The following is a 27616-nucleotide window of genomic DNA, read 5'->3' as shown; positions in this document are numbered from 1 at the left end:
TTATATAGTAATGCATACAATATATATTATATATATAAATACACAGAGACACACATGTAATTAGACATGTGTTCTGTTATTTGATGCCTCAAGTAAAAGAGATTCCAAAGTTTATCTTATACAGAATGTCATAGCTTATCACGGGTTCTTGTTAAAAAGTAGGTTCTCAGCCGGGTGCGATGGCTCACGCCTATAATCCCAGCACTTTGGGAGGCTGAGGCGAGAGGATTGCCTGTTCGAGACCAGCTTGGGCAACATGGTGAGACCTTGTCTCTACAACAAATCAAAAAATTAGTTGGGCATGGTAGCGCATGCCTGTAGTTTCAGCTATTTGGAAGACTGAGGCAGAAGGCTCTCCTGAGCCCATTAGGTCGAGGCTGCAGTGGCCGTGAGCAGCGTGCCACTGCACTCCATCCTGGGCAACGGAGTGAGATTCCAACTCAAAAAATAAACAGATTCTCAGCTCTTCATTAATTAGTTTGCCTGTTTTTTTTATTATGATTCAGTGCATTTGCCAGTAGGATCTTATTATCTATTTGTATCATTCCTTCATCAGCTATATTATCTTTTATAAAAGAAATATATATATTTATTTGTTTATTTTAGTTTCAGAGGTCACACATGCATATTCTGTACATGGACATATTATGTAGTGGTGGGGATTGGGTCTCAGGTGGCCTATTCCCCAAGATAGTGAACACTGTGCCCCATAGGTAGTTTCTAAACCCTCACCCCTTCTTCCCTCCCCTCTTATTAGTGTTCCCAGTGTCTATTATTTCTATCTGTATGACCATTTAGCTTCCACATATGAATGAGAACATATGGTGTTTCGTTTTCTGTTTCTGAGTCAGTTTACTTAAACTGAGTCAGTTTAATGATCTCCAGCTCCATCCATGTTGCTGCAAAGGACATGATTTCATTCTTTTTTATGGCTGTGTAGTAATGGAATTATTTGCTTTCTTTCTTGCTGATTTTTTTAAGTTCTTTATAGATTCAGGATATTAGTCCTTTTTCAGATACATAGTTTGCGAATATTTTCCTCCTATTCTGACCAGAGAGGTGAAAGATCTCTATAAGGAGAACTACAAAACTGTGATGAAAGAAATTGCAGAGGACACACACAAAGGGAGAAACATCTCATGCTCATGGATTGGAAGAATCAACATTATTAAAATGACCATATAACCCAAAATAATTTACAAATTCAATGCAATCCCTATCAAACTACTAACATTTTTCACAGTATTAGAAAAAAAGAATCCTAAAATTCCTATAGAAGAAAAAAAGAGTCAGAATAGCTAAAGCAATCCTAAGCAAAAAGAACAAAGTTGGAGGCATCACATTATCTGACTTCAAATTATACTACAAGGCTGGTAACCAAAACAGCATGGGACTAGTACAAGAGCAGACATGTGGACCAATGGAAAAGAATAGAGAATCCAGAAATAAACCCAAATATCTACAACCAACTGGTCTTTGACAAAGCAGACAAAAACATACACTGGGGAAAGAATGCCTTATTTAACACATGGTGCTGGGAAAATTGGATAGGTACATGCAGGAAAATGAAACTTGATCCCTTCTCTCCCCATATACAGAAATTCACTCAAGATTAATAAAGACATAAATGTCAGACTTGAAACAATAAAAATCCTAGACAAGAAAACCTAGGAGAATCTCTCATGGACATTGGCTTAGGTGAAGAATTTATGACTAAAACCTCAAAAGCAATTGCAACTAAAACAAAAATAAATAAGTGGGCCCTAATTAAGTTTCTGCACAGCAAAAAAAAAAAATATATTATCTTTAATTTTAGATCCTTTACTGTTTTTCAAACTTCAGTGTGCACATAAGTTACCTAGAAAGCTTGTGAAAATGGACATTCTAAGGTATGCCCCTTATGTGCTGGTTCAATAGATTTGGTAAAACCCAGGAATCAGTATTTTAATAAGCATGTTACAGAGTTGAAGGCAGTCTGGCCTTGAATATGCCCTGAACTAGTTTAAAAAAACTGTTTTCTTTGGCTTCAGAAGGACAAATCCAAACATACAAAACTTTAAGACAATCAATGTGTTTGCTTGGGTTTTAATTGTGTGTTCATTGTAAGCAGTTTCTTAGGTTGTTCAATATACAATCATGAAATTAGATGGAAAGTGAAAATAATTTACTAAAAACAAAATCCCCAAATCTCCAGATCACCAGTGGTATGTAAAAGCAATGCAGCATTTCGGAGTACACATTTAAGGGTAAAAACTTAAGGCTAACCGGTATGAACTGAACAATGCTAAGTGCAAATGAAGAGACTTGGAGCGTGCTGACAATGATTAGGATTTTTATGTGCAGCTAGACCCACTCTCCCACTATTAGGGAAACAGTATAGTGAAGTGAAGGGAAGCTCAAAGTGAATAACAGGATGCAAACGGGGGGGGTGTGCAAATTCCTGCGGAAAGAACAATATAAACGAGTAATCATACAATCTTGTTAGAAAGGAAACTCAAGTTTTACTATAACAATAGATATTTTTCCAAGAAAATACATCTATTTATTGCAAGTTTAAATAATCCAACTTGGATGGATCTTCTTAAACTTTGGAACCATGACTCTACTGCTATTACTGTCTGAAAAGCAGCACTTTTTAAAGTATATTAATATTTATCCATTTTTAATTAATGTAAACATTCTAAAATATAGCTTTAAAGTATTTGAACAGGCTTTAGTCGTTTTTCAGTTATGGTACAGTTCAGAGCAGCTTCTTTGATACTATTTGCATGTTAAACTCAAAAATCACTTTGTCTCTGAGATGGAAAATATTTTAAAAGTTTAAATATATTAAGAACTATGATCAGTAGTAGTTTGTTAACTAGGACTTGAGTGATGACAGCCTAACCTTTGAAATTGTCTGATGTTAAGGGAAGATAATTGTTTCCTATATTGTGTCTCTTAGGATTGTCAAACAGTGAACATTGGATTTGTTAACCAATTTAATCAGTGTGGTAATGTTTTATTCTTAATAAGAGTAATTTTGGCATATGTTAAAATTTTTAATGAGATTTTAAAATTATTTTTTGAAATGTTCATTATCATGTATTTTGCTCAAATTAGTCTGCCTTTTGATAGCCACCTCCAAAATTAAAAATTTGAGGATGAGGTAAAAAAGGCAGAAAAATGCTTTCTTTCTGTGATACAACAGTAGGAGTTATATGTCATGTGGTACTTATTCATAGTAAATGTTGCACTATTTAAAATATAACTGGGCAACCCTATGGGGACCCCTCCCATTTTGGGAACTTTTCTGTTCCCTCAATAAATCCTGCTTTAAAAAATTAAAAATTAAAAAGATAACCATTAACTGAAATCTTTCACATCCAAGTCAAGGGCTATTATTTAGGACAGCTTTATAATTAAGATGTGTAAACTTAATTTGTGGAAAGAAGACTTAGAACAAGAAAAAGATGACTTTGTCAACATTACCGTTAAACCTAACAAAACTGAGTTTGAGGATCTGAGTTTCTAATTCTAAAGTCCTGCATTTGCAATTGTCATAGAGAATCATTTTCTGGTTATTTTTAAAACTAGGTAATGTAGAAGAAAATCTGAGTCTTGAATTATTATACATGCTTAAAAGAGTTACCATTTTATAAAGTGTATAATTATTTGCATGTTAGAGTGATTTAAGATTCATTAAGTCTAAAAAGTACTGTGGGAAGAAAGGATGACAATTAACTTAACATTATGTGATGATATAACATTTATTTGACCTTATTGTTTATCATGGATCTCCATTGACTTTATTTTAAATTAAAAATTACAAGTGCTCTGTTCTTGGTCTTCCTTTTGCAGATGCTTTAACAGTTCATTCTCAGTTCATTAGGTTTTTGAAAGAGAACTATTGTGTTTACCATCTTCAGTGTGTGCATTTCTCTGAATTTCATTCCTGTTTTGGTATCTCTTAAACCAGAACAGTATTCTTGAAGAACAAATATATATATATATATATATGTGTGTGTGTGTGTGTGTGTGTGTGTGTGTGTGTGTGTGTGTGTATCTGCCAAGAACAAGAATGAATAAACAGTAAAATGAATTAAATAATAAGATGCTTTTAAGGGTTGATTTTTTAAAAAAACTCTAATGGGTTTGTATGTCTGCTTTTTAAAAAAATTTTTTTAGTTTATATATATTTTATTTTAAAGATGTGGGTTACAATTCAGGATTCGGTATACAAGTAGACATCATATAGGTAAAGTTTGGGCTTCTCTGTATGTCTGCTTTTTTTATATACAAGAATTCTATAATTTTATCTACTTTACTATAATTTTAAAATTATTGTATGTAAAGTAATTTACCGAAGTTTCACTATCACAGTATCATTAAAAGTGATTTCTTAATTCTAAAAACGTCCAGGTAGGTTTGTTTGCCTTACAGTGTAGAACATTTGAAATCACCAAATAAAGTAATTGTTGAGTTTTATTGACCCATAGATTTTCCATTTTAGATTAGAATTTAACTATGTATACTTGTTCCCTCATTCACATTCTAAAACATGAAACTCTAATTATAACATTAATGATAATTTCCATAACTAAGACTATATAAATCTACATGTTCTTTAAAATTTTTAATTTATGGACTTCATATAATAAAATTCATGCAAATTTAAACATGAATGAATAAAAAGAATAGCAGAAAATTCTTATTGAGTGAGTATTCAGATCCTGGTTCTCACATTTAATAATATGACCTCTTTAGGTCAGACCAGAATGTAATCTCTTTTTCTCAGATATCCCAATTTATAGTATAAGATTTATTAAGTTATACAAATAAATGTAATATTTTATGATATGATTTTGTGTAGGGTACTTTTATCTCTGAGTGTTTTTGTTTGCCTCGACAAGCATTTTTAAAAGTACAGTGACAGAATATCTATCCAATATGCAAACCAAACCTAAACTAATTACATCATTTTTTATTATGTACTTTGCTTTTTTCCTCTCTTTTAAATTTATTGATTTAATCGATTTCTTTCATTGTTACCTAGTGTTACATGGTTCTAGAATGCTTGATTGTTTGACTATGAACAGGTCTAGTTAGTCATAAATTTATGCCTTTAGCTTTTTGTTTTTTACAGTTTTTTTAGGAAGACTACTATTGTTGTCATATTGAAGTCAGCCAGCTTTTTGGCTTTTTATTTTTTCTTTTTAAGACATTTAAATTTCTGTAGTTAAATCTTTTAATATTTTGTGAGACTTTTTGATCTGGTTAATGGAAATGTACACACCTTTATGTTATAGTGTTTTAGAAAATATATTCACATATAACATTAAATAATTATTTTAAAGTCTGTAAAGAAGCTGTTGCACTAATTATTTTTATTTAGTAATAATATTTATGTATTATTTTTAAATCCTCTTACAGTCTTGACTTTTTGAACAGTTAATTTTAATCAATAGCTCACACTCATTCATTTACTCATAGTTATTTAGATTTTGGAGTCATCATACTATGATTGGAATAATATTTTAAGTCATGAAAGTGAATAAAATATTCAGGAGGAGAGCATGTAGAATAAGAGGGAAATTATCAGAGATAAGATGTTTTAAGAGCCAGCAGATGGAGGAAAGCAAATCTGTGGACTATGAGACTGTGCTAAGGTGGTAATGAATTTGCTTAAGATGCCTTCATTTGTTGGGTTAAGTTTTTAAATTAGAGGGCTAAAGAGAAAATTGTGCATAAAAATGTAAGCTGAAATGAAATTAAAGTCCATACAGAAAAATAATAATGCTAGAGAAGGTAATTTCTAGTCCTTGCTTGGCCATTGAAGCCATAAAGCCACTCACTTGTTAGCAGTGGGAGGTTAAGAGGGAGACAAGCAGTCAGATTGGATCTGTTGATGTAATGAACCTTAATGAATTGTCCACACTGAATTCTTTCTGTATTTTCTTGCCTAAAATTTTCCCATGTAATGTGGGGATACTTTTTATTGCCAGTTTTACAGTTTTATTGTCTGTTGTCAGTTGGATTTTTGATCATGTCTAGTTTCTGTGTTATGGAGACAGCATTCCACCTCTATGTCTCAGCATGGTGGAGGGAGATTGTTTCTTGTGATGAAAGCACTGGCAGGCAGGAGACGGGATGCTAGTTCATTTAACTAATCTTGTGGTTTTTGTTAAGACCTTTAACCTCACTGTTTCACAGAGTCTTCATCTTCTCAGCATGTACGATAATAATGCTTGCCTGCCCTGATATATTAGTTTTGTAGTAGATTAATCCTGAAAATAAGAAAGATCTGTGAAGTAAGTTGTATAAGTAAAGTTGTTATATACATTATCATTTTTTTCTTGCAGAATACTGATATCTTGGTTTCAATGGAGAATTTTTTTGTCTTTGTAGAATGTGCACAGAGGTCTGGTATTCAGATTTATAATAGTTTATATAGTTGGTGTATCACCTAGACTCCCTTTGTTGAATTAATTTAGTATTTTGATTTAGAGATGGAAATTTCCTAAAAATTCTTTTGGTATAATATGTAATAATTTACTTCTACATATTGTTTTCTTTTGTTTAAAAGTATCACCTGCCGGGCTCGGTGGCTCAGCCTGTAATCCCGCGCCTTTGGGAGGCTGAGGTGAGTGGATTGCTGAGCCCGCGGGTTCGAGACCCGCCTGGGCAGGCGAGACCTCATCTCTACAATAAAGTCAAAAAATTAGCCAGGCGTGGTAGCGTGCACCTGTAATTCCAGCTACTCGGAAGGCTGAGGCGGAAGAATCGCCGGAGCCCAGCAGGTTGAGGCTGCGGTGGCCGGGAGCGGTCACTGCACTCCAGTCTGGGCAACAGAGTGAGACTCCAACTCAAAAAAGAAAAACAGTATCACCTATTCAACTCTAGACACTTTGTTCAAGGAAATGCGAACAGTCTCCTTTGATGAAAATACAAACTATGGGCGTAGTGTTCTGCTTGCTGTGCTAGGATACATATAGAATTTTGTGTTATTATCCTGTGTCTTAGTCTTAAATTATGTGCTTCAGTTTTGTGTTTGTAAAATTGTTATTAGTTATTAATTCCTGAAGAAATGTTAATAAGTGTGTTCTTTTAACATGGAAATGATAATTTTAGAAAGTATGAGGGAATTAGATTCAGAACATTTTAAGTTATTTCCTGAACCCTGGTGTTTTAAGTCGCTGGTTCTCAAAGAGTGGCACATGGTCTTCAGCATCACCTGGAAACTTTCTTAGCAGTGCAGACTGCAGAGCCCCATCTTAGATCTACTGAATCAGACATTCTAGTGGGTGGGACTGGGTGTTGTGTTTTAATAAACCTCCCAGGTGATACTAGTATCTGTGAAAGTTTAAGAATCACTATTTTGTTTTTTTTACATCATTACATTTACAAAATGTAGTTTGAATTCTACTCTTATATATGTGAAAGGCTTAATGCAATTTATTTCCTACTTAAAAGACAAATTAACTGCTCTTGTTGGTTCCATTAATGCAGAGATTGACTGTATAGTATAGAGGAATTGCATAAGCCCACTTACATACCAACTAGAAAAATGTTAAGTAACATCCTTGGAAGTCAGTTTTCATATGAGACTTGCAATAGAACTAACTTTTAAGGACTTTTTCAGCTTGAAGATGATGTCCCTCACATTTGCTAAAAAAAGTTAACACCAGTTTCACAACCTACAGTCATAAATATATAAACTAACATTCACACTAAATATTTTATTCTGCTATGGCAGAAACATTTTCTGTTAATATCATTAAAAGGTAATGAACTAAGCCGGGCTTGGTGGCTCAGCTTGTAATCCCACGCTTTGGAAGGCTGAGGTGAGTGGATTGCCTGAATCCGCGGGTTTGAGACTGGCCTGGGCAACTTCGCGAGACCTCATCTCTACAATAAATCAAAAAATCAGCCGGGCATGGTAGCACGTGCCTGTAATTCCAGCTACTCAGAAGGCTGAGGCGGAAGGATCGCTGGAGCCCAGTGAGTCGAGTCTGCAGTGGCCGTGACCGGCCACTGCACTCCAGTCTGGGCGACAGAGTGAGACTTCAACTCAAAAAAACAAAAAAAGGTAATGAACTATATAAACTTTATCTTGGAATTTAGAATATAACATAGTGTTCTTTATTTTCACTTTCTTCCTTCTCTCAAAAGGAGAACGCTTTATTTACAAAAAAATAACAAAATATAATGTATTAAATAAAACATGTATGTTTTAACGCAAAGTATGTAGAAAAAACTTGCTTTAGGTACATTTAATACATTATTTGGAAATTATTTGTAAATACTCATTTATACTAGAGTAAACTAAACTGGAAATGTTTTTCCTAAATTTAAGAATTACTGCATTATTTAACCCTTTCTGACTTATAAAAGTTTACATAGTTGATTGAATTTTGTAAGTCAGTGCCTTGCTATCTTTTATGTTTGTGTCAATGTGGGAGTGGAATTTAATTTTCCTTGCCAAAGTAATAAAGGGGATGATAAATATTATGGAATAAATTGAATTTATAGCAACAATTAAGGATTAAAAAACCATATGCATTTCCTCGACTAAATTTTTATCATGTCATATTTCTGTTTAAATGCAAATGATATTAACAAAATACAAAATATAACTTATCACAATCCAGTATTTCCTCCTCATGAATTTTCTCTCTCCAACTATTCAGAGCATGTTATTTGAGGAGAATATATTTGGCTTGTAAGGAGAAATGGAAATCTGAGCTTAGAGGTATAAGGAAGGAAAGTATCATATTAGGAAACATGAATACAGTTAAATGCATGTGAGAATAAAACTCAAATCATCTGGAATATGACTATTTGATAATGCTGTGATGTATTTGCACTCTAAATTTCATCATTTGTTAGATTAAAGTCTTATTTGTATTGTATGATTGCTTAATAGATTTCTCAGTGAGGAAATAGTTGAAATGTTCTAGCAGATACTATATTAATATTCCACTAAATGTTCAAAGTCAGATTCTCACACTTTGGAAGTTGGTGCATAACCCATGGGGAGGATTTTAACAAATATCTGTTAAAGTATAGCAAATGCTTCCCTAGTAGCTGAATCTGCTGGTGACTTATTTTTACATGTTGCATTTTCTTTCTATGAACTATCATATATTTAATTCCAATGGTGTAATGTTTAAAGTATCCCATACATCTGATCATGTGTATTATTAACATAACAATTTACAGTTTTGACGTACAGTTGACCCTTGAACAACATAGAGTTAGCAGCACTGACCCCCAAGCAGTCAAAAGTCAGAGTGCAACTTTTGACTCCCCAAACTTAACTACTAATAGGTACTGTTGACCAGAAGCCTTACCAGGTAACACAAACAGTTGATTAACATGTGCTTTGTATATGTATTATATACTGTATTCTTATTATAATAAAGTGAGCTAGAGAAAAAATATTAAGGGAGTCATAAGGAAGAGAAAATGTATTCATTACTCATTAAGTGGAAGTGGATCATCATAAAGGTCTTCATCCTCATCGTCTTCATGTTGAGTAGGCTGAGGAAGAGGAGGACTGGTCTTGCTGATTCAAGGGTGGCCAAAGCACATAAATGGACCTGTGCCATTCAATCTGTGATGTTCAAGAGTCAACTGGACTTTCAAATAAGTTTTCCATAAGGGTTTGAGGATGTATAAACTCAGCACAGAATTCATTATCTCTGCTTTGACTGCCCATGATCCAGTCCAGGCATTTTCCGAGTACTCTATACGATGTAGTGTTGTTCTCATATAAAAAGAGGAAACTAAAGATCAAAGGCAGTTAGCAGAGAGGAGAGTGATTAATAATAGCTCATACACAGGAGTCATGAGGTTTTTATCTAGGCTCTACCACTTAAATCTGTGATCCTGGGAAAAGTTCCTAACCTTCCTAAGTCTCAATTTCTTAATATGTTGAAAGAACAACAATGTTAGTCTCATAGAACTATTATGAAAATTCAATAAGATATAATACATGGAACGTACTAGGCACACAGTATGTGCTCAATATCCTTTATTATTAGCAAGTAATTTATTTAAGGCCACTCAAATGGTCAAAAGCAGTTATTTTGACAGTATCCCATATCACTTTCTTATTCTTCCTTTGCTTTCTTTCTAATCAGGGTAAGCCATATGTACACAAAAAGGAGTAGTATTAATTGATATAGCTTCTAGTGATTTGAGGAAGTTAGAAGTTGGTAGGAGATCAAGTAATAGAGGAAAAACCTCATGCAAGGGTAAAAACTACATAGTCTAGGTCGAGAGGTCATGATATAAAATTAGTTTTCTAAAAAGGCAGTAAACCGTGATCATGACACTCTACTCTAGTCTGGATGACAGGGCAAGATCCTGACTCTAAAAACTAAAAATAAAAAAAATGAAAACACCTAATAGCATTTTGTAGATAACACCAGAAAGGGAGTGTATCCTTCCTGGACTCAGCTTTGTTTAGTATTTACTTAAATGCTTTACTGATGAGACCAACAGAAATATTTGCTTGCTTGTTTTTGGTAGAACTCTAGTAATCATTCCCCCAAATGCATTTGTCATATTTCCTACTTAAGCAGTAGTTATACATAATAAATATTATCCTTCCAGCATTCAGAATTATAAGCTCTGTTGTTTAGGAAGAATTTGTTCTTTTTATTTTTTTCTACTTCAAGTTCCTGTAATACTTTATTTAAAGCCTATTCTGGCACTTAGTATTTTTGACATTGTTTTTTAGTTCCTAATTTCTGTAGCTTATATGCCCTACTTAAAGGCACAATCCAAAGTCTACTTACATTGGCCAAATACCCTAGAACAAGCCCAAGAACAAATCATAAATTACTCTGAGATGAGTAATTGAGATGATTACTCTGAGATGAGTAAAAATGGTCTCTTTCATTTTTTATTCAACTTTTTGGTGGCCAAGTCATTATTAAATTTTGTGTTTTCCTCCTACCAGTGACTCTAGCTGGAACTAATCTTAATTCCATTGATTACATATTTTAAGAGACTTTTAATGATAATTTGGATATTTTTAATTGGACAGCTGTTATCTGTCCATTTTAGACTCATTTTGCTTATTTTATAAGGTGAGGGTTTTGGTTGTAATGTTTTCTTTTAAAAAACAATCTAATTGATATTTGGTAAAACTCTTAAATTGTGCCTAATATTGGAGCTTTTGGAAAAGTGACAGAGTATAGTTAACTCTGACATTGTACAATTTTAGTTCAGTCAAGCAAGTTTGGAAATTAGAAAGCAAGCAACAACAACACAACTTACAGAATAGAAAGGGAGAAAGGCCATTCTACCATTCTCTCTCCACAGATTAAGCATTTCCTTTGGTCTTGATTAACTGTTAGATCAATTTACCTCAAACTATTTTTTGGCCTAAGGAAATCTGTTCTCTGGCCTTTTCAAATTGTTGTATTCAGAGGCCACACTTTGGCCTTTTCATCCAAAGAGATAGGTTTTAACTTCTGCTAAGGCAAAAACTTGGCATAAGACTGGTCTGACATATGCACTGTTGATTTACCAGAAATTATAGTGCAGACATGAAACACTGTAAACATGTTTTTTATGTGAAACTTTGCTCCACCTGAGAGAAAGTTTGTTTATAAGTAAATCTCCAGTGTTTCACTGACCCAGATTATTTTGGCACATAAAAATATAATGAAATAAATCTTAAAAGGACTGCCAGAGTCACTTTTACTTAGTGCTTTTATTTAAAGATCACAAGTTTAAAAGAGATCAGAAAAAATGGAAAGATAAAAATGAGAAGTATCTAAAAGATTATATTTTTATAACAAGGCAATCCAAAAGCCATGAGAGATATTTCTAATCAGTAGAACTACCATTTATTGAAATACTATTAATTTGGCTGTATGTCAGGAACTTTAGATATACTCATGATTGTTCATAACAACCCTGCAGATGGGCTTTATTTATTTTTTAATTACCACCTCACATATTAAGAGGCAGGTTCAAAGAGCTCATACTTTTCATAAATAGCACAACTAAGATTTGAACCCAATTCTGTCAGATGCTGTTAATGTCCACATGCTGTTAAATGAGATAATACTTGAAAGTGCTTGGCAAAATGCTAAAGTAAGTGGTGGCGATTATTATTTCTATGCATCTATGCCACCTCCCACACTAGAAACACACACACACAAACACACATGGATGAGGAGGGGAAAAACCCAGAAGAGCATTACAACATGCTGCTCCAGTAGTAAACATTCCATAATGCCATGAGACTTTCCTTCATATATATAATCCATAAGTAGTTAGAAGCTATAGTGAAGAGGAAGCCATTTACAAGATGTAATACCTAAGAATGAACGTAAAAATAATAGTGTACATCTTTTTTTGTGTACAACTTTAAGACACTGTAGCAGGACAAAGTGAAGACTTATACAATGGAAAATCATTTTATGTTCTTGGGTAGAAAGATTCAACATCATATAGATATTATTGCTCCATGAGATGATTTATAAATTGAAGATGAACCTAATAACAAGCAATATTGGCAGTTTTTACCCATGAAAGGGTCATCTGGAGCTGGTGCCTGGGCAGCGAGAATAATGCAAGATTGCAACCAAGTAAGAAAGTAGAAAGAAGTAAAGTTTATTTTTCACCTTTTACAGATTGGAAAAGGGACCGACACTGAGAGGCAAGTGTGGCCTCGAAGGGCCACAAAATGGGTATATTTGGGTAGGGGGATTTTGGCTCAAAGGCGTGTTCAGGACTGCAGGTCTTTGATGTTGATTGTAGTCACAGGACTTTTAGATCTTAAGGTCCCTGGACATTATTATCTCCTGCTCTCGGGTGTTGGGCTAGATGAGAGGAGACTAGGGCAGGGGGTTCTCCTGCAAGAGACTTGTTAGATATTTGCAATCTGCAAACTCCTTGACCAAAGGTGATTTTATTATCATTACTATAGCTTTGACCAGCCAAGGGGTGGTCTTTGACCTTCAGCCTTGACAAGGAAACCTAAAAGTTTACTAGAGATTATTATGTTAAACCATGAATTGAAAGGTTGGGCTGTCCTCTAGTCTTGCATTTGAGGGAGATTTGCCTAAGCTAAGTTTCTTCTAGGTTTCTATAGGCATCTCCTTTCAGTCCAAAAGCTAGACAAGAAGACTCTAAACCTACTGGAAATACATCCCTTAATAAGGTGTATAGTTAGCCGGGCTCGGTGGCTCAGCCTGTAATCCCGCGCCTTTGGGAGGCTGAGGTGAGTGGATTGCCTGAGCCCGCGGGTTCGAGACCCACCTGGGCAGCAAGACCTCATCTCTACAATAAATCAAAAAATCAGCCGGGCGTGGTAGCGCATACCTGTAATTCCGGCTACTTGGAAGGCTGAGACGGAAGGATCGCCGGAGCCCAGCGGGTCAAGGCTGCGGTGGCTGGGAGCGGCCACTGCACTCCAGTCTGGGCAAGAGTGAGACTCCAACTCAAAAAAAAAAAAAAAAAAAAACAGGTGTAGTTGATTCTTTCTCCTCACCACCACTAGTTCCCTGGTATTTAGATAAATATACTCGTGTGTGTATACATATATATGTATATATATGAAAAAATAATTTTTGTAGGTTACATTCTGAGGAATCTTAGTCTCTTAAGTAAATAGGAATGGATTGTATTTATAGCAGTGTCATGCAGTTCGTTAAAACTTCTGAGTTATGTGGCAAAAATTATACCATGAACTCGTCAAAAATTATTTTTAATGATCTGTCAGCTGGCAGCTTGATTAGATCATTCAATTTTGTTATTAGCATAGAATAAGAAGCTACCCATTAACAAAAGCATTATTTACCTAACCATTATAGTACCAGTAAATGCTCATATTTCAAATTGTCTATTTGTTTAGTGTTCTGATGTTTTCTAATATCTTTTTATTATTATTTTAAAATCTACATACGTGATTATTTTTTCCTTTTTTTTTTTTTTCCATAGTTGCTTTAAAATCCTCCCCTACTGACAGAAATGGAAGCCAGGATAACTGTGTAGCAAATTTCAAAGAAGGCCTGAACTTACAAGAAGGAGAATTCTTATTGCAGGTAAATTTTAGTAAATGTAGTCCCTTATAATAAGACAACTGTGAATGGAAAAGTAATAAGTATTTTAATATTCCCAGTTTATTTCGGATTTACTCAGTGTTTCCTGCCAATTTCTTCTGCACTGCAGTGGTGGAATAACTGTAATTGAATTGTGCTGCACAATGACTTTTTCGTCAACATTAGGCCATATGTACAACAGCAGTCTCATAAGATTATAATGCCATATTTTTACTGTATCTTTTCTATGTTTAGACATGTTTAGTTACACAAATAAATATTGCCATTGTATGGCAATTGTCCATAGTACAGCATGCCGTACAGGTTTGTAACTTAAGAGCAGTCAGCCACACCATCTAGGTTTGCATTAGTACGCCCTGTGATGTTTGCATGATGACGAAATCTCCTAACCACATGTTTCTCAGATTGTTATCCCTGTCATTAAGCAAGGCATGACTGCATATATGAAGTCAGTTAATTAGAGATCTGATTATCACCCTCCTTATTGTAGTACTTCAAACTAGAACTCCTAGATTATTTTAAAGATTTTCATTAAGATGTTGAATTTGCCAGGCTCAATGGCTCAGCCTGTAATCTCGCGCCTTTGGGAGGCTGAGGTGAGTGGATTGCCTGAGCCCGTGGGTTCGAGACCTGCCTGAGCAACTTGGTGAGACCTCATCTCTACAATAAATCAAAAATTAGCCAGGCATGGTAGCGCGCCTGTAGTTCCAGCTACTTGGAAGGCTGAGGTGGAAGGATCACCAGAGCCCAGCAGGTAAAGGCTGCAGTGGCCAGGAGTGGCCACTACACTCCAGTCTGGGCAACAGAGTGAGACTCCAACTCAAAAAAAAAAATAAAGATGTTGGATTTACATATAGGTTGTAAGGAATGTACCTCTTAAAATAGTTATTGCAGTTATTTAATAAATTAAAATTAAATAAATTCTCAACCTAAACTTTATTCATTTTCTCAGTGTTTTATCACTTATATTTTATTTTAGCAGCTGATTGTGACTTATTAACATGCTATGGATTTTTTTCAATAACTGTTAGCCCTAGTTTTATGCTTTAGAACTTGGAGAATTTCTAACACCTGTGTCTATTAAAGCATTTTCAGTCTTTCTTTTCTTTTTATTTATTTATTAGCATTAATGCCATGCTTGATTGTCACTTAAAATTCTCAGGTTCTTATTTTACTGAAGAAAGATAGAACGAAAATGTGTATTTTAATATGTGCTATCACCATTATGTGATCATTTTCAGTCCCATCTGTTGAACTGACTAGAAAAACTTAGTTTACCAATCATTATGACAAAAAGTAGCCATAAGTTTTTCATTCAGTGAATGCTGGAGTGTAACCTAATAATTTATAACATTTTTTAAAATTCTATAATCATGATCAAATTCCTGTTAGCAAAAGTTAAAAATTAACTTATGTTAAAGAAATTGAATGTATTCAAGTAATACTAATGCAAAACTATAGTTAAATATATTTTAAATTATCTTTAAATTGATAATCTTTAGGTAGTTAAAATAAACCTATTTTTATTGGTTACCATTTGTAGACTACTCTCTAAAAGGAAGCATCACATACTATATGATTTTCTTAGGATTGTGCTTGTGTGTTATCTCTCTATGAAGAAGATGACTGAAAACATTATAGACATGTGAAAGTGGCTATTTCATTATATATAGGTGTCATAATGGCATCTGACTTTCTATTTTCAACCTGCACTTATCAGCCAATTACCACTAAAATGTGGAGTATGTTACCAGATGTTCTGTATACCATATGGCCTGAAACTTTTGAGGAGATATCTTTTCATTTGCTTCACAAGGGCAGGTAAAGAAAATGTTACAAAAATTTTTATTTACAAACATTTAAAATGTTTTATTTTCTAGATTAGCTTATATTTATTACTGCATCTTCTCATTATCTATTATTTACTTCACCTGTTTATTTCATACATTTAAAACAAAATCTGTCTGTGTACTTATTATAATCATGCAGCTTTGTTTTCAGTAAAAACAGTTGCAGTTATGTGTAACAGAATCAATTGCAGTTTACTTCTCTAGTTTCAAATAGCAAGTGAACTCGACATACTTTTCAAATAGGTTGAGCAATCCTTGTGACTGAGACTAAAATAATGATAATTTCTTTCATTAATATAATTAGCATATTCCTTCTGTTAATTTGCTAAGATAGTAATTCAGTATAAGTAATAATATTGTTCTTTCTGGTATTTAAGATCATTGGAGATATATAAAAAATTGATATGCACCTTTTTCTTTAGATTTTTATTTTATTTCTGACAATTAACATTTGTCTAAAGGGATTTGATATTATGCCTTAAACTATGCTCCTGTCTTCTGGTATGCACCAGTGAGTCTGTTAGAATGTACCAAATTCATTTTGCTGTTTGAAAAAGTATGATGTGTTACAAAATAATATGGATGTGATCAATGAATAGTCTTCTCTAGAGAGAGGATATTTTCGGGGATGAAACAATACAGTGATGGATGTATACTGTTATTGCCATGAGGATTTAAGGATATTCAGTTTTGAAAATGTTAATCCTGGCTCGGTGGCTCAGCCTGTAATCCCGCGCCTTTGGGAGGCTGAGGTGAGTGGATTGCCTGAACCCGCGGGTTCGAGACCCACCTGGGCAGCGAGACCTCATTTCTACAATAAGTCAAAAAATCAGCTGGGCGTGGTAGCGCATTCCTGTAATTCCGGCTACTTGGAAGGCTGATGTGGAAGGATCGCCGGAGCCCAGCAGGTCGAGGCTGCGGTGACCAGGAGTGGCCACTGCACTCCAGTCTGGGCGACAGAGTGAGATTCCAACTCAAAAAAAAAAAAAAAAGTGGTCATCCTTCAATATTCAAGTTTCCAGTGGGTATAATCACCAGTCTTTAACCTGAGGAAAATGGTATTATATATAATCTCTGCAATCAAGAACCTAGGAGCCGAGTTGTGTGGTTGAAAAGTTAGAATTGTATACCAATCTGTGATCAATATCTAATAAAGGCAGCATATCTTGATAATTAAGCAGGTAGACTTTGGAAAAAGACTACCTCCTGACTCAGTTTTTTTCTAACAGTGTGACCTTGAGCAAGTTACTTTTAAAGAGATGATCTTTTTTCCATTATAAAACTGGAATATGGCACATACCTCAGTGGGTTGTGGGGAAAAATAAACCACTTGAATATGTAAACACATTTAGAAAAAGGACTACTAAATAACAAGTGTTATCTTTGTAACCAAGTTCTCAGAAGTATAGTAAAGATCAAGAGTCGTGAAGGCGAAAGTCATTGGAGTGGAAAGAAGGATAGTTGCTGTGTTTCTTTTGTGTCATCTGATATCGCTGTGTTTCTTTTGTGTCATCTGATAGTATCTTTACTATACTGTGTTAGCATCATAAGCATGGGGGCAAAGTCTTGTTAACTCTTGAATGCCAGTACCTAGCATATACACTCTTTGGTATGTAATATTTTAAGTATTGGTTAAATTAATTACTCTTATTTATGTAGCTCTTTATAGTTCTCAAAGCATGCTCACGTAACTCTTTACTTGCTCATTTCCATAACTTTAATATTGCACCTTACATTAATTGAGTGCCAACTCTGCCAGGCAGAGTTAGATGAGATATAGTCATCATATCGATACAATAGAGTGCCAGTTTTTGAAGTGATCACTCTAAAGCTTGAAGGGGTCAATAACCATAGGACACAGCTAATAAGAGACAGAAATAGACATCCAGTCCAAATGTGTCAGACCCCACACTGTATGATTGTTAGACTAAACCATACAGTGTCTTCCTTTGCATAAAAAAAAGACGTCAGAAAGGTTTAGCCACAATCACATATAAAGAACAGATTAAGTACCAAACTGAACTCAAGCCAAAAATAGTAAGGGCTTATAGAATTAAACTATATGATAATAAACTTAAATTGATATAAGGTACTTGTTTTCCAAGAAGAGAATAAAGGTATTAATTAGCACTTAGACTTGAATAACCACTAGAAGAATAGAAAAAGAGAATATAACTTCCAAATTAAAGAATATGGGATAAGAAAAAATAATTGGCCAAAAGCAGGAAAAGAAGGAGGGAAAAAGAAACAGTTCAGATGTACTATGAACTCAGAAATAACACATGTAAAATGATAGACTTAAACATACATATATTAGTAATTACTTTGTTTTAATAGACTAAATTTGCTATATACTTATTTCATGTGTATTATATTTTAATTACATGTATATTATATGTATATTGTTTTCCTATTAAAGTCTTTAAAAGTCTTATAATTCTTTGAGAGTATCCAAATTTTAAAGTACATCAGTGCTTGAAATGCCTTTGCCCAAAAAAAAGTTTCTCCTACAGAGTTCTCTCTTTAAGGAGCTAATCAACATCTTTGCTCACTGTCTCCCTCTAAAAAAGCAGTGACAGATTATAGTGGATGATGTCTATACAGTTTATGTTTAAAAAAACATTGGTGCAATATACTTAAAAGAGAAAACCTGAAGCAGAGGAAGAAGAAATTAGTGTTGTGCTGAAGTTTTCATGATTGAGCATTAGATTGAGCTGTTTTTCACTCCAGGAGTGTGTTATGTGTCTGTGTTCGTGAGATGTAATAATTTTCACTATTTTGAAGAGGAAATTTTTCAGAAACAAAAGTAACATCCTTTATCTCACAGTAAGTATTTATGAGTAAGACTATTAAATCATCTTACTAATTTTATAACTTTTTTTCTTGTAGGCTCTAAATGGCTTTGTATTGGTTGTCACTACAGATGCTTTGGTCTTTTATGCTTCTTCTACTATACAAGATTATCTAGGGTTTCAGCAAGTAAGTGTATTTTTTAATATAGTTTAGAATAATGTTTGTTTTCTGGAAAATGAGCTTTCTACTTTTTTATATATCTTATACTTTACGGATACAGCTGACCATTTGTATATATAAAGTATCAATTAAAGTATATATACTGTAGAATAAAAATTATGTTTTTGTAGCTAGTATATTTTTCTAATAATAATTTACTGCACTATAATTTCTGTAAATGTTTATGTGATTTGTTGTTATTGTGTTTATTCTTTCATTTTTCAAGAATCCAGAATCTCATATGTAGGAGATTGAAGTTGGGAAGCGGGGTTGACCTAGGAGTACAAAGAAAATGATGCGTGTGCTGTAGACGGCTGTTAAGGATGTGGCAAGTAGTGTAATAGAGAGGACTCAGGCATTGGTATATGAAGTGTTGGCGGCTTCGATGATTAGGTCTTTAGAATAGAAGCCTGTGAGGAAGGGAATGCCTGTGAGAGCAAGACTCCTAGTAAGTAATGAGGAGGAAGTGAAGGGTAAAGTTATGAGTAGGCCTCCTATTTTGCGAATATCTTGTTCGTCATTTAGGCTATGGATAATAGATCCTGAGCATATGAAGAGCATGGCTTTAAAGAAGGCGTGAGTACAGATATGGAGAAATGCTAGGTGGGGTTGGTTAATTCCGATAGTTACTATTATAAGGCCCAGTTGACTGGAGGTGGAGAATGCGACGATTTTTTTAATGTCATTTTGTGTTAGAGCGCAGATTGCTGTAAAGAGGGTGGTAATGGCTCCTAAACATAGTGTGATAGTTTGAATTATTTTATTTATTTCTAGGAGGGGGTAGAATCAGATTAGTAGAAAAACTCTGGCTACAACTATAGTGCTTGAGTGGAGTAGAGCGGAAACGGGGGTTGGACCTTCTATGGCGGAGGGAAGTCATGGGTGGAGTCCAAATTGTGCGGATTTTTCTGCAGCTGCTAGGAGGAGGCCCAGTAAGGGAAGTGTACTGGAATTTGGGGTAGTAATAAAATAGGAAACTTTCAGACAGATAAGGTTTAGGGGAGAAGACAAAATATTTGTTATCAAATAACTTACAGAAAGCAGAGGACATATGACAACTATGAAATGAAAAAGGTACTGTGTAAAAGTACAGGTCTTTAATTTGGATTTATGTAGACTGTGGAAGACATCCTAAAGGAAACGGTATTTAAGCTGACCTAAAGAATGTGTAGGCTTCAGATGGGTGGATGAAGGAATATGGGAATATAGAAGTAGTGTAAGCAGTAGACTGAAAGTCGTTAAAGAAAACAAAGGTGTCTGGCCTGTTTACTGCTACTGAATGAACGATGAGTAAATGGAGCTGTAAAGTATTTGGTATATCTGAAGGTCAACAACATCTGGTATGATTTGAAAACAGATTGTAAGTACACTTGGTTGCTTGCCATTCTTATATATCTGGCTTTCAAATTGTAATGTGTGTGAGAATCACCTGAAGAACTTGACAAAACTTGATCAAATCTCTCAGCCCTGTTCCTAGATATTCTGAATCAGTAGGGACCCAGGAATTTGCATTTCTAACGAGGTCGCAAGGCTGCTGGTCTAAATGACGCAGTCTGTATAATACTGTTATATTGGTTATAGTTTCAACTTTATTATATACCTGATGGAAACTATTTAAGGTTCTTTTTAAAGGGAATGTGTATGCTTAACTTGTGTTTTACATGAAACTTCTGGCAATTATGGAATGGGTGACATAGTGATAATTTAATGCTAGATGATTAAGTTCCTAGGGAGATTTAAGTGTAGATGACTAAAGTAATGGAATATGGCTACAGCCACAAGTCCTAAACTTGTGTTTTTTGTATTTTAAAGAAAATATGTTAATGTCCATAGAAAAGCCCCGTTTGAAACCTGATGAATTACATACTATCATAATCATAATGTGATATTGTGCTTTATATCAGTTAAGAAAATCAAAGAGATTAGCCATTTTCTAAACTGTTTGTTTCTCACATATACACATGGATTTTTTTTTTTTTCCTTGTCTTGTGCCCAGGAAGAATGAGAGACATGGACAGCTAGAAAGTGAGACAGCAGGATTTACTGAGAGGACAGAAAAACTCACACAGTGGACGGGAACCTGAGAGGGTTGCCTGATATATATATATATATTTTTTTTGAGTTGGAGTCTCACTCGGTCACCCAGACTGGAGTGCAGTGGCCACTTCACTTCACTTCACTTCGCCTGCTGGGCTCCAGCGATCCTTCCGCCTCAGCCTTCCAAGTAGCTGGAATTACAGGCACACGCTACCACGCCCAGCTGATTTTTTGATTTATTGTAGAGATGAGGTCTTGCTGCCCAAGTGGGTCTCGAACCCGCGAGCTCAGGCAATCCACTCACCTCAGCCTCCCAAAGGCGCGGGATTACAGGCTGAGCCACCAAGCCCGGCTTGATATTTTTTAATAAAACATTTTTATCAGACAAGAGTGACAGATTAAGGCACCATTTTTAAAAATGCAAATTGTGACCGATGTGGGCATGCAATTGATACAGTGGATCACCATCAAACATTTTTCCAGTTGCTTAGGATAGTATAAAAGTAGAATACATAATATCATCTCACATAAGGATGTTAAGTGTTTTTTGGAACTTGTTCCGTGTCTATATGTGTCTGTGTGCACATACATGTGAACGATGGAAAATGTGTTTCTTACCATGAGTTGCAGTTAAAAGAAAAAAAAAGTGAGAAAAACTCTGGTTGAAACACTAAGGGCCCAGCACTGTAGTAAATGCTGAGAGGCCAGAGGAGGGGAGGGATTCTGCTATGGTCAAGGCACAGTTCTTACTCTTGTGTAGTCTACTTGGAGGGGAATTTAACACAAAGAACTTTAGAGAACAGTGAAGGAAATACGTAATGAATACTATTAAGCTTAGAGAAATCAAAGAAACCTGGGTGGATAGCGTAGGATTCATGAATGAGGTGAGATTCAGAAGTTTAATAAATAGAAAGGAACATAAGCAGATCTTAATATGTTGCATGGCAGGAGTGGGGAGGTGACTTACTGACTGAGCAAGAGCATTCGTGCTGGGAAGTGATGACAAGTGACTTATGACTTGTGAGCTGTGGTGCCAGTCACTCTAGCTTTTACTATCTTGGGCGACTGGGGCACTTTAGCAGTCCCTTGATTTGTATTCATCACACTAGCAAGCACCCACTAAACTAGATAAGCTTTAAAATTACTTGGCAGTACTGGGATTCTGCCAGGGGTGGGAGGGCACACCTCATCAACAAGGGAACCTGCATAATGAACATTTGTATACTTAACCCTGAATTGTACCCCACATCTTTAAAATAAAAAGTTTTTTTAAAAAGAAAAAGTTCCAAGGGATACAAAGATATCTTCTGTCCCACTATGTGAAATTTAAAAAAACTCCATATTAAAAAAAAAAAAGAAATATAATGAGAATTCTAATTCACTGTTTCTGACCTGCTGGAATAATTCCCATAAAGTTGTGCACTCTTAAAAAAATAAATAATAATTACTTTAAATCAATACTTTTTTTGTATCTCCTTATGTCTTTTTTCTGTAGTCTGATGTCATCCATCAGAGTGTATATGAACTTATCCATACCGAAGACCGAGCTGAATTTCAGCGTCAGCTACACTGGGCACTAAACCCTCCGCAGTGTACAGACTTTGGACAAAGAATTGATGGTACAAAAGATACTGTTGGGGTTTTCTAATATGGTTCAGTGAAAGGAGGCTGGGAACATGTAGGGGTATAAAACTCTGTGGTGAAGGTAGGGAAGGTAGGAAAGATGGAGGCCTGTAGCCACAGGCCAGAACTTGTTCACAAAGAGCATGATGAGCTAAGGACTGTGTTGGCAGATGAGAGCCATTGATGAATTTCAAGCAACAGAGTGTTGCCATGCTCAGTAACATTTATACAAATAACAGGTACCACCTTCAGATGGAAGACGTGTACAAGGTTGAACCTAGAGTGCGTTGCTCTGTTTAAAATGCTTTTTAAAAAAAGTAAACTAGCATATGCAAGTATAAAAAAACTTTTCTCAGTGCAAAAATTATTTGTAGAAATCTGAAAGTGTGGAAAGAAAATGCATTAGAAGCTATGGAAATTGTTAACACCAATAGCTCAGTAAAAATATAAACAACTTAAGTTCTCTATTGTAAGAGTGATATTCAGTGAGTTTTTAGTTTCTTTTTATTAGCTCTTCTGAAAGGCTTTTTTTTGTATTTAGAATACAGTCTCCAGTTTAGAAATTAACACAAATTTTTCCTGAATTTCAGATAATTTTACATCAAAATGGAAGGCAAAATTGATGTTGCTTTTATTTCTACAGAAGCTCATGGTCCCCCACAGCCAGGAGTCTGTTATAACTCAGACCAGCTTCCTCCAGAAAACTCTTCTTTTATGGAGAGGTGTTTCATATGCCGACTAAGGTGTCTGCTGGATAATTCATCTGGTTTTCTGGTAAGGTGCAAAATCTCATGATGCTGATTTTTACTGTTGTTAAAATAAGAACTTAAGGCAAACTTAATTTAGCAGAGTTTATTAGAGCAAAGAACGATTCCCAAATTGGGCAGTCCTCAGAATCAGAAGAGGTTCAGAGGGCTTGCTTCAAATCAGGAGGTGGCAGCATTTATAGGCAAAAGTGGAAGTGAGGTACAGCGATAGCTTGATTGATTACAGCTCAGAGTTTGCTTTATTTGAACAAGATCAAATTAGTTGGCCACTTGTGATTGGCTGAGATGCAGCTATTTGATGCAAAAGTTAATTAAGGCTTTCAGTTAGGTTATATACTAAATTAAGTTGCAGTTTCTTAATAAAGACTTAAAAAGTACAGAAGCATCCCCAGCCCAAATTTAGTTTAATTTAGCATTATTAAGTTAGAGAAAAAAAGGAAAATGCAGTCAGTTTTTTTCAATTATATTTGAATTTAGTTTTAAAAATCTGCAACCAAATAATTTGATAAAGGAAGGTAACTTTTTAAAATCATCATTTCTGATTTTGAATATCTTCTATAACTCAGAAAACCCTATTCTTTAGGATGTAGCAACAAAGATTGAGTGAAATAATATGAAATCTTGTATTTTGACCACTTCATGACATGAATTATCTAGCCTTTCTACAATAGGAGGATGCTTACCATCTTGGGGTTTAATGGCTGCTAGGCAGGAAAATTTTGGTCTTTTCCGCATGTCTGGAATAATTGCCACATAAAAAAATGACTATATTCATGATTGCAGAATCATCTGATATAAGATATTGCTTCTTGTTGCATCGTCTGAACACCTGCATGGGAGTTAACTGTAGAGGGCATCTTAGGTGGGATACTCAGAGTGGAGGTTATCTGTTCTCTTAATTGTATCCTTAGACAGTTCATTCCACCAAGAACAGGAGAAGAGAATGCAAAGTATGTTGCATAACCATTTTGTAAATTTTCAGGAATTTGAAACAGATTATTGAATCTTAAAGTAAGCATTACCAAGCAGTCAGTTTTGCTTGTGTGTTTATTTCTGAAGAGAATTCGTTGACTCAGAGTTAGAATTGTGCTTTGAGATGGTTATCCTCGTACTGATGCTCAAGATCAATTAGCATGTACAATCATGCACTGCATAATGTTGTTTTGGTCGATGACAAACCACATATGTGACAGTGGTCCCATAAGATTATGGAGCTGAAAAATTCCTATTGCCTAATGACATTATAGATGTCATGATGTAATGTAATACATTACTTACGTGCTTGTGGTGATGCTGGTGTAAACATACGTACTGCACTGCCAGTCATATAAAAGCATAGCACATAAAATGACATAATACTTGATAATAGTAAATTACTATATTCCTGGTTTATATATTTACTATATTTTTTATCATTATATGAGAATAAAGTTAACTGTACAACAGCCTGATGTAGGTCCTTCGGGAGGTATTTCAGGAGAAGGCATTGTTACCATAGGTGATGACAGCTCTGTGAATGTTATCGCTGCTAAAGACCTTCCAGTGGGACAGAGTGTAGAGGTGGAAGAGAGTATTATTGATGATCCCGACTCTGTGTAGACCTAGGCTAATATGTGTGTTTGAGTCTTAGTTTTTAACAGTAAAGTTTAAAAAGTAAAAAAAAAAAAATGAAGAATAGAAAACATAGAATAAGGATATAAAGAAAATATTTGTATCTGTTTTTTAAGCTAAGTTGTTATCAGAAAAAAACTAAAAGTTTTACAGTATTTAAAAATTAAAATGCTACATACAGTTAGCTAAGGTTAATTAATTATTGAAGAAAGAACTTTATTTTTGTAAATTCAGTGTAGCCTAAGTGTATATATGTAGTATCTACAAAATCTACAGTAGTGTACAGTCACACCCTAGGCCCTCACATTCACTCACCACTCCCTCACTCACTGACTCACCCAGAGCAATTTCTAGTCCTGCAGGCTCTATTCATGGTAAATGTCCTACACAGGTGCCCTGGACCACTTTTTATCTTTTATCCTGTACCTTTTCTATGTTTAAATAGTACACAGGTATTTACCATTGTGTTAAAAGTGTCTACAGTATTCAGTATAATAGCATACTGTACAGATTTGTAGCTTAGGAGCCATAGGCTATACTATATAGCTTAAGTATTGGGTATACTATACTGTCTAGGTCTGTGTAAGTACGCTCTCTGATATTCCCACAGTGTAAGAATTGCTCATTGATGCCTTTCTCAGAATGTGTCGCCTTCAATAAGCAATGTATGATTGTATGTCTTTGATAGAATATCCATTTGCAGTGGGGTCTTTTCTTCCTTGTGCTGTCAGATTGATGTCAGAATCATCCCTTGGACTGGTTCACAAATTGTTTTAACCAACTAAATTGATTGTGATTATATTTAACTTGTCTGTTTTCCCTGTTTTCTAAAATTCTTCATCTTTCCTTTAATAGAGCTCTTCAGTCTTTATGACTTCATAATGAGTTCATTTTAATGTTTTAATAAAATTACATTTTGTCTCCATAGGAAAGACTGTCATGAACTATGGAATATACCATGATGCATAGGCTTTTTTAAAGGAACTTTTACACTTTTAATTTTAATGAACTTTTTTTGTTTTTCTTTTTTAAGGCAATGAATTTCCAAGGCAGATTAAAGTATCTTCATGGACAGAAAAAGAAAGGGAAAGATGAGTCAATACTTTCACCTCAGTTGGCATTGTTTGCAATAGCTACACCACTGCAGCTTCCATCCATCCTTGAAATCCGGACCAAAAACTTCATCTTTAGAACCAAACACAAACTAGACTTTACACCTACTAGTTGTGATGCCAAGTAAGTGAGACTCTTTCATTTTTATTTCATCACATGTGTAATTTGTTTCAGTGAGTCTCTCTGAGCCTGTGAAACATACAATGTAGATTGTAATATTGTTGTGTTAGATTAACTATTATTATTTCATATTCTTTTAGAATAGCCTTTTAAAGTAAAATAATTTCATCAGGCTCATAAATAATCTTATTACTTTGTAATTTTTTTATAATACTTGCCACAAAAAGATGATGTTTTTATATATTAGTAAAGTTCATTCTTCTGATGACCCAGTTGGTTTGCTTTACATTTAAGGTGCTAGGAGTTTAGCAACATCAAGGAAATTTTATATAAAGAGTCTGATTTTAAGCATTTATATCATATCAAAACATATTATGCTTTTCTCCTTCCTAATGTAGGAATGCAAAGAGGTAATTTGGAGAGCCTTGTTCTCCCAAAATGAAATGTAAATATTCTAGATTTTTATTAAAGGTATTATTTTACCTGTACTCTGCTCTGTTAGATTTTTCTTTGCCATACCAATTTTCATGATTTTATTCTGGAGAAGAAAATATTGCAGCAATAAGCCAAAGAGAGCAGTTTACATAGATTTGCTTAATTTTCCTACTTATTGATGTGAAATTCTAAATGTCAACTCAAACATATTGCAGAAAATAGCATGTAACCAATGAATTTCTCCTGGTTAGTTCACTTATTGCTAAATAATGATAAATTCTTATTTTACCTTTTTTAAACAGAGGAAGAATTGTTTTGGGATATACTGAAGCAGAGCTGTGCACTAGAGGGTCAGGATATCAGTTTGTTCACGCTGGTGACATGCTGTATTGTGCTGAGTCCCACGTCCGGAGTAAGTTGCAGTACCTTATGGACATGTCAGAAACAACAGCATTCACACTAGTACATGTTTCAAATTATTACATAATGTACTGTATTTGAGTAAACTATTTGGATAAACTTCTACTTAGTAGCATATCATTATGATTCACTAGAGTTACACTCTTTATTCAGTAACTTCTCAATAGTTGCCACACAGAAATATTGTAGTTTAATTACTACAAAAATGACCTTTTGGGTCTATGAAATTTTGCTCAGAAATTTTTCAGTGACCATCATTATCTATTCATAAATCTATGTCAATATAGAGTGAAACTTTAAATTTATAAAATATTAGGCTGTAGAAAAATATTCCCTATTTAAAATGAAAACAATTTTTATCACCTTTTTTCCCAATTTATTCTCTCTGTACTTTTCTATGTTACTAGAATCATCTGACTGGTACTTAATCTTCCCTTTAACATTTTAAATAATACATTTAGTCTGAAATAGGAAAAATCAACTCTGAAAAACTATTTCCATGCCTTTTAATATACTGTGTTTAAAAAATCATCAGAATATTTATGTTAAGAAAATATATCCA

The 27616-nt window shown here is 34.4% G+C and overlaps 1 protein-coding gene across 1 annotated transcript in view; it reads left to right on the top strand.

Annotated features, from left to right (window-relative positions):
- The window catches only part of AHR (aryl hydrocarbon receptor), a 50025-nt gene that overhangs the window by 13420 nt on the left and 8989 nt on the right, over window positions 1-27616 (top strand). Inside the window, exons 3-8 of the mRNA XM_021718717.1 lie at window positions 13945-14048; window positions 18806-18895; window positions 22461-22584; window positions 23232-23362; window positions 26000-26202; window positions 26937-27046. Of these exons, the coding sequence (XP_021574392.1) occupies window positions 23303-23362; window positions 26000-26202; window positions 26937-27046 (373 nt within the window). The 5' untranslated portion in view covers window positions 13945-14048; window positions 18806-18895; window positions 22461-22584; window positions 23232-23302. The remainder of the gene's footprint in view (window positions 1-13944; window positions 14049-18805; window positions 18896-22460; window positions 22585-23231; window positions 23363-25999; window positions 26203-26936; window positions 27047-27616) is intronic.

This window comes from Carlito syrichta, unplaced genomic scaffold (assembly GCF_000164805.1).
Source record: "Carlito syrichta isolate Samal-C Ts95f unplaced genomic scaffold, Tarsius_syrichta-2.0.1 Scaffold313356, whole genome shotgun sequence".
Lineage (NCBI taxonomy): Eukaryota > Metazoa > Chordata > Mammalia > Primates > Tarsiidae > Carlito > Carlito syrichta.
The sequence above is the reverse complement of the archived record's forward strand: the minus strand, read 5'-3'. Positions and strand labels throughout refer to the sequence as shown.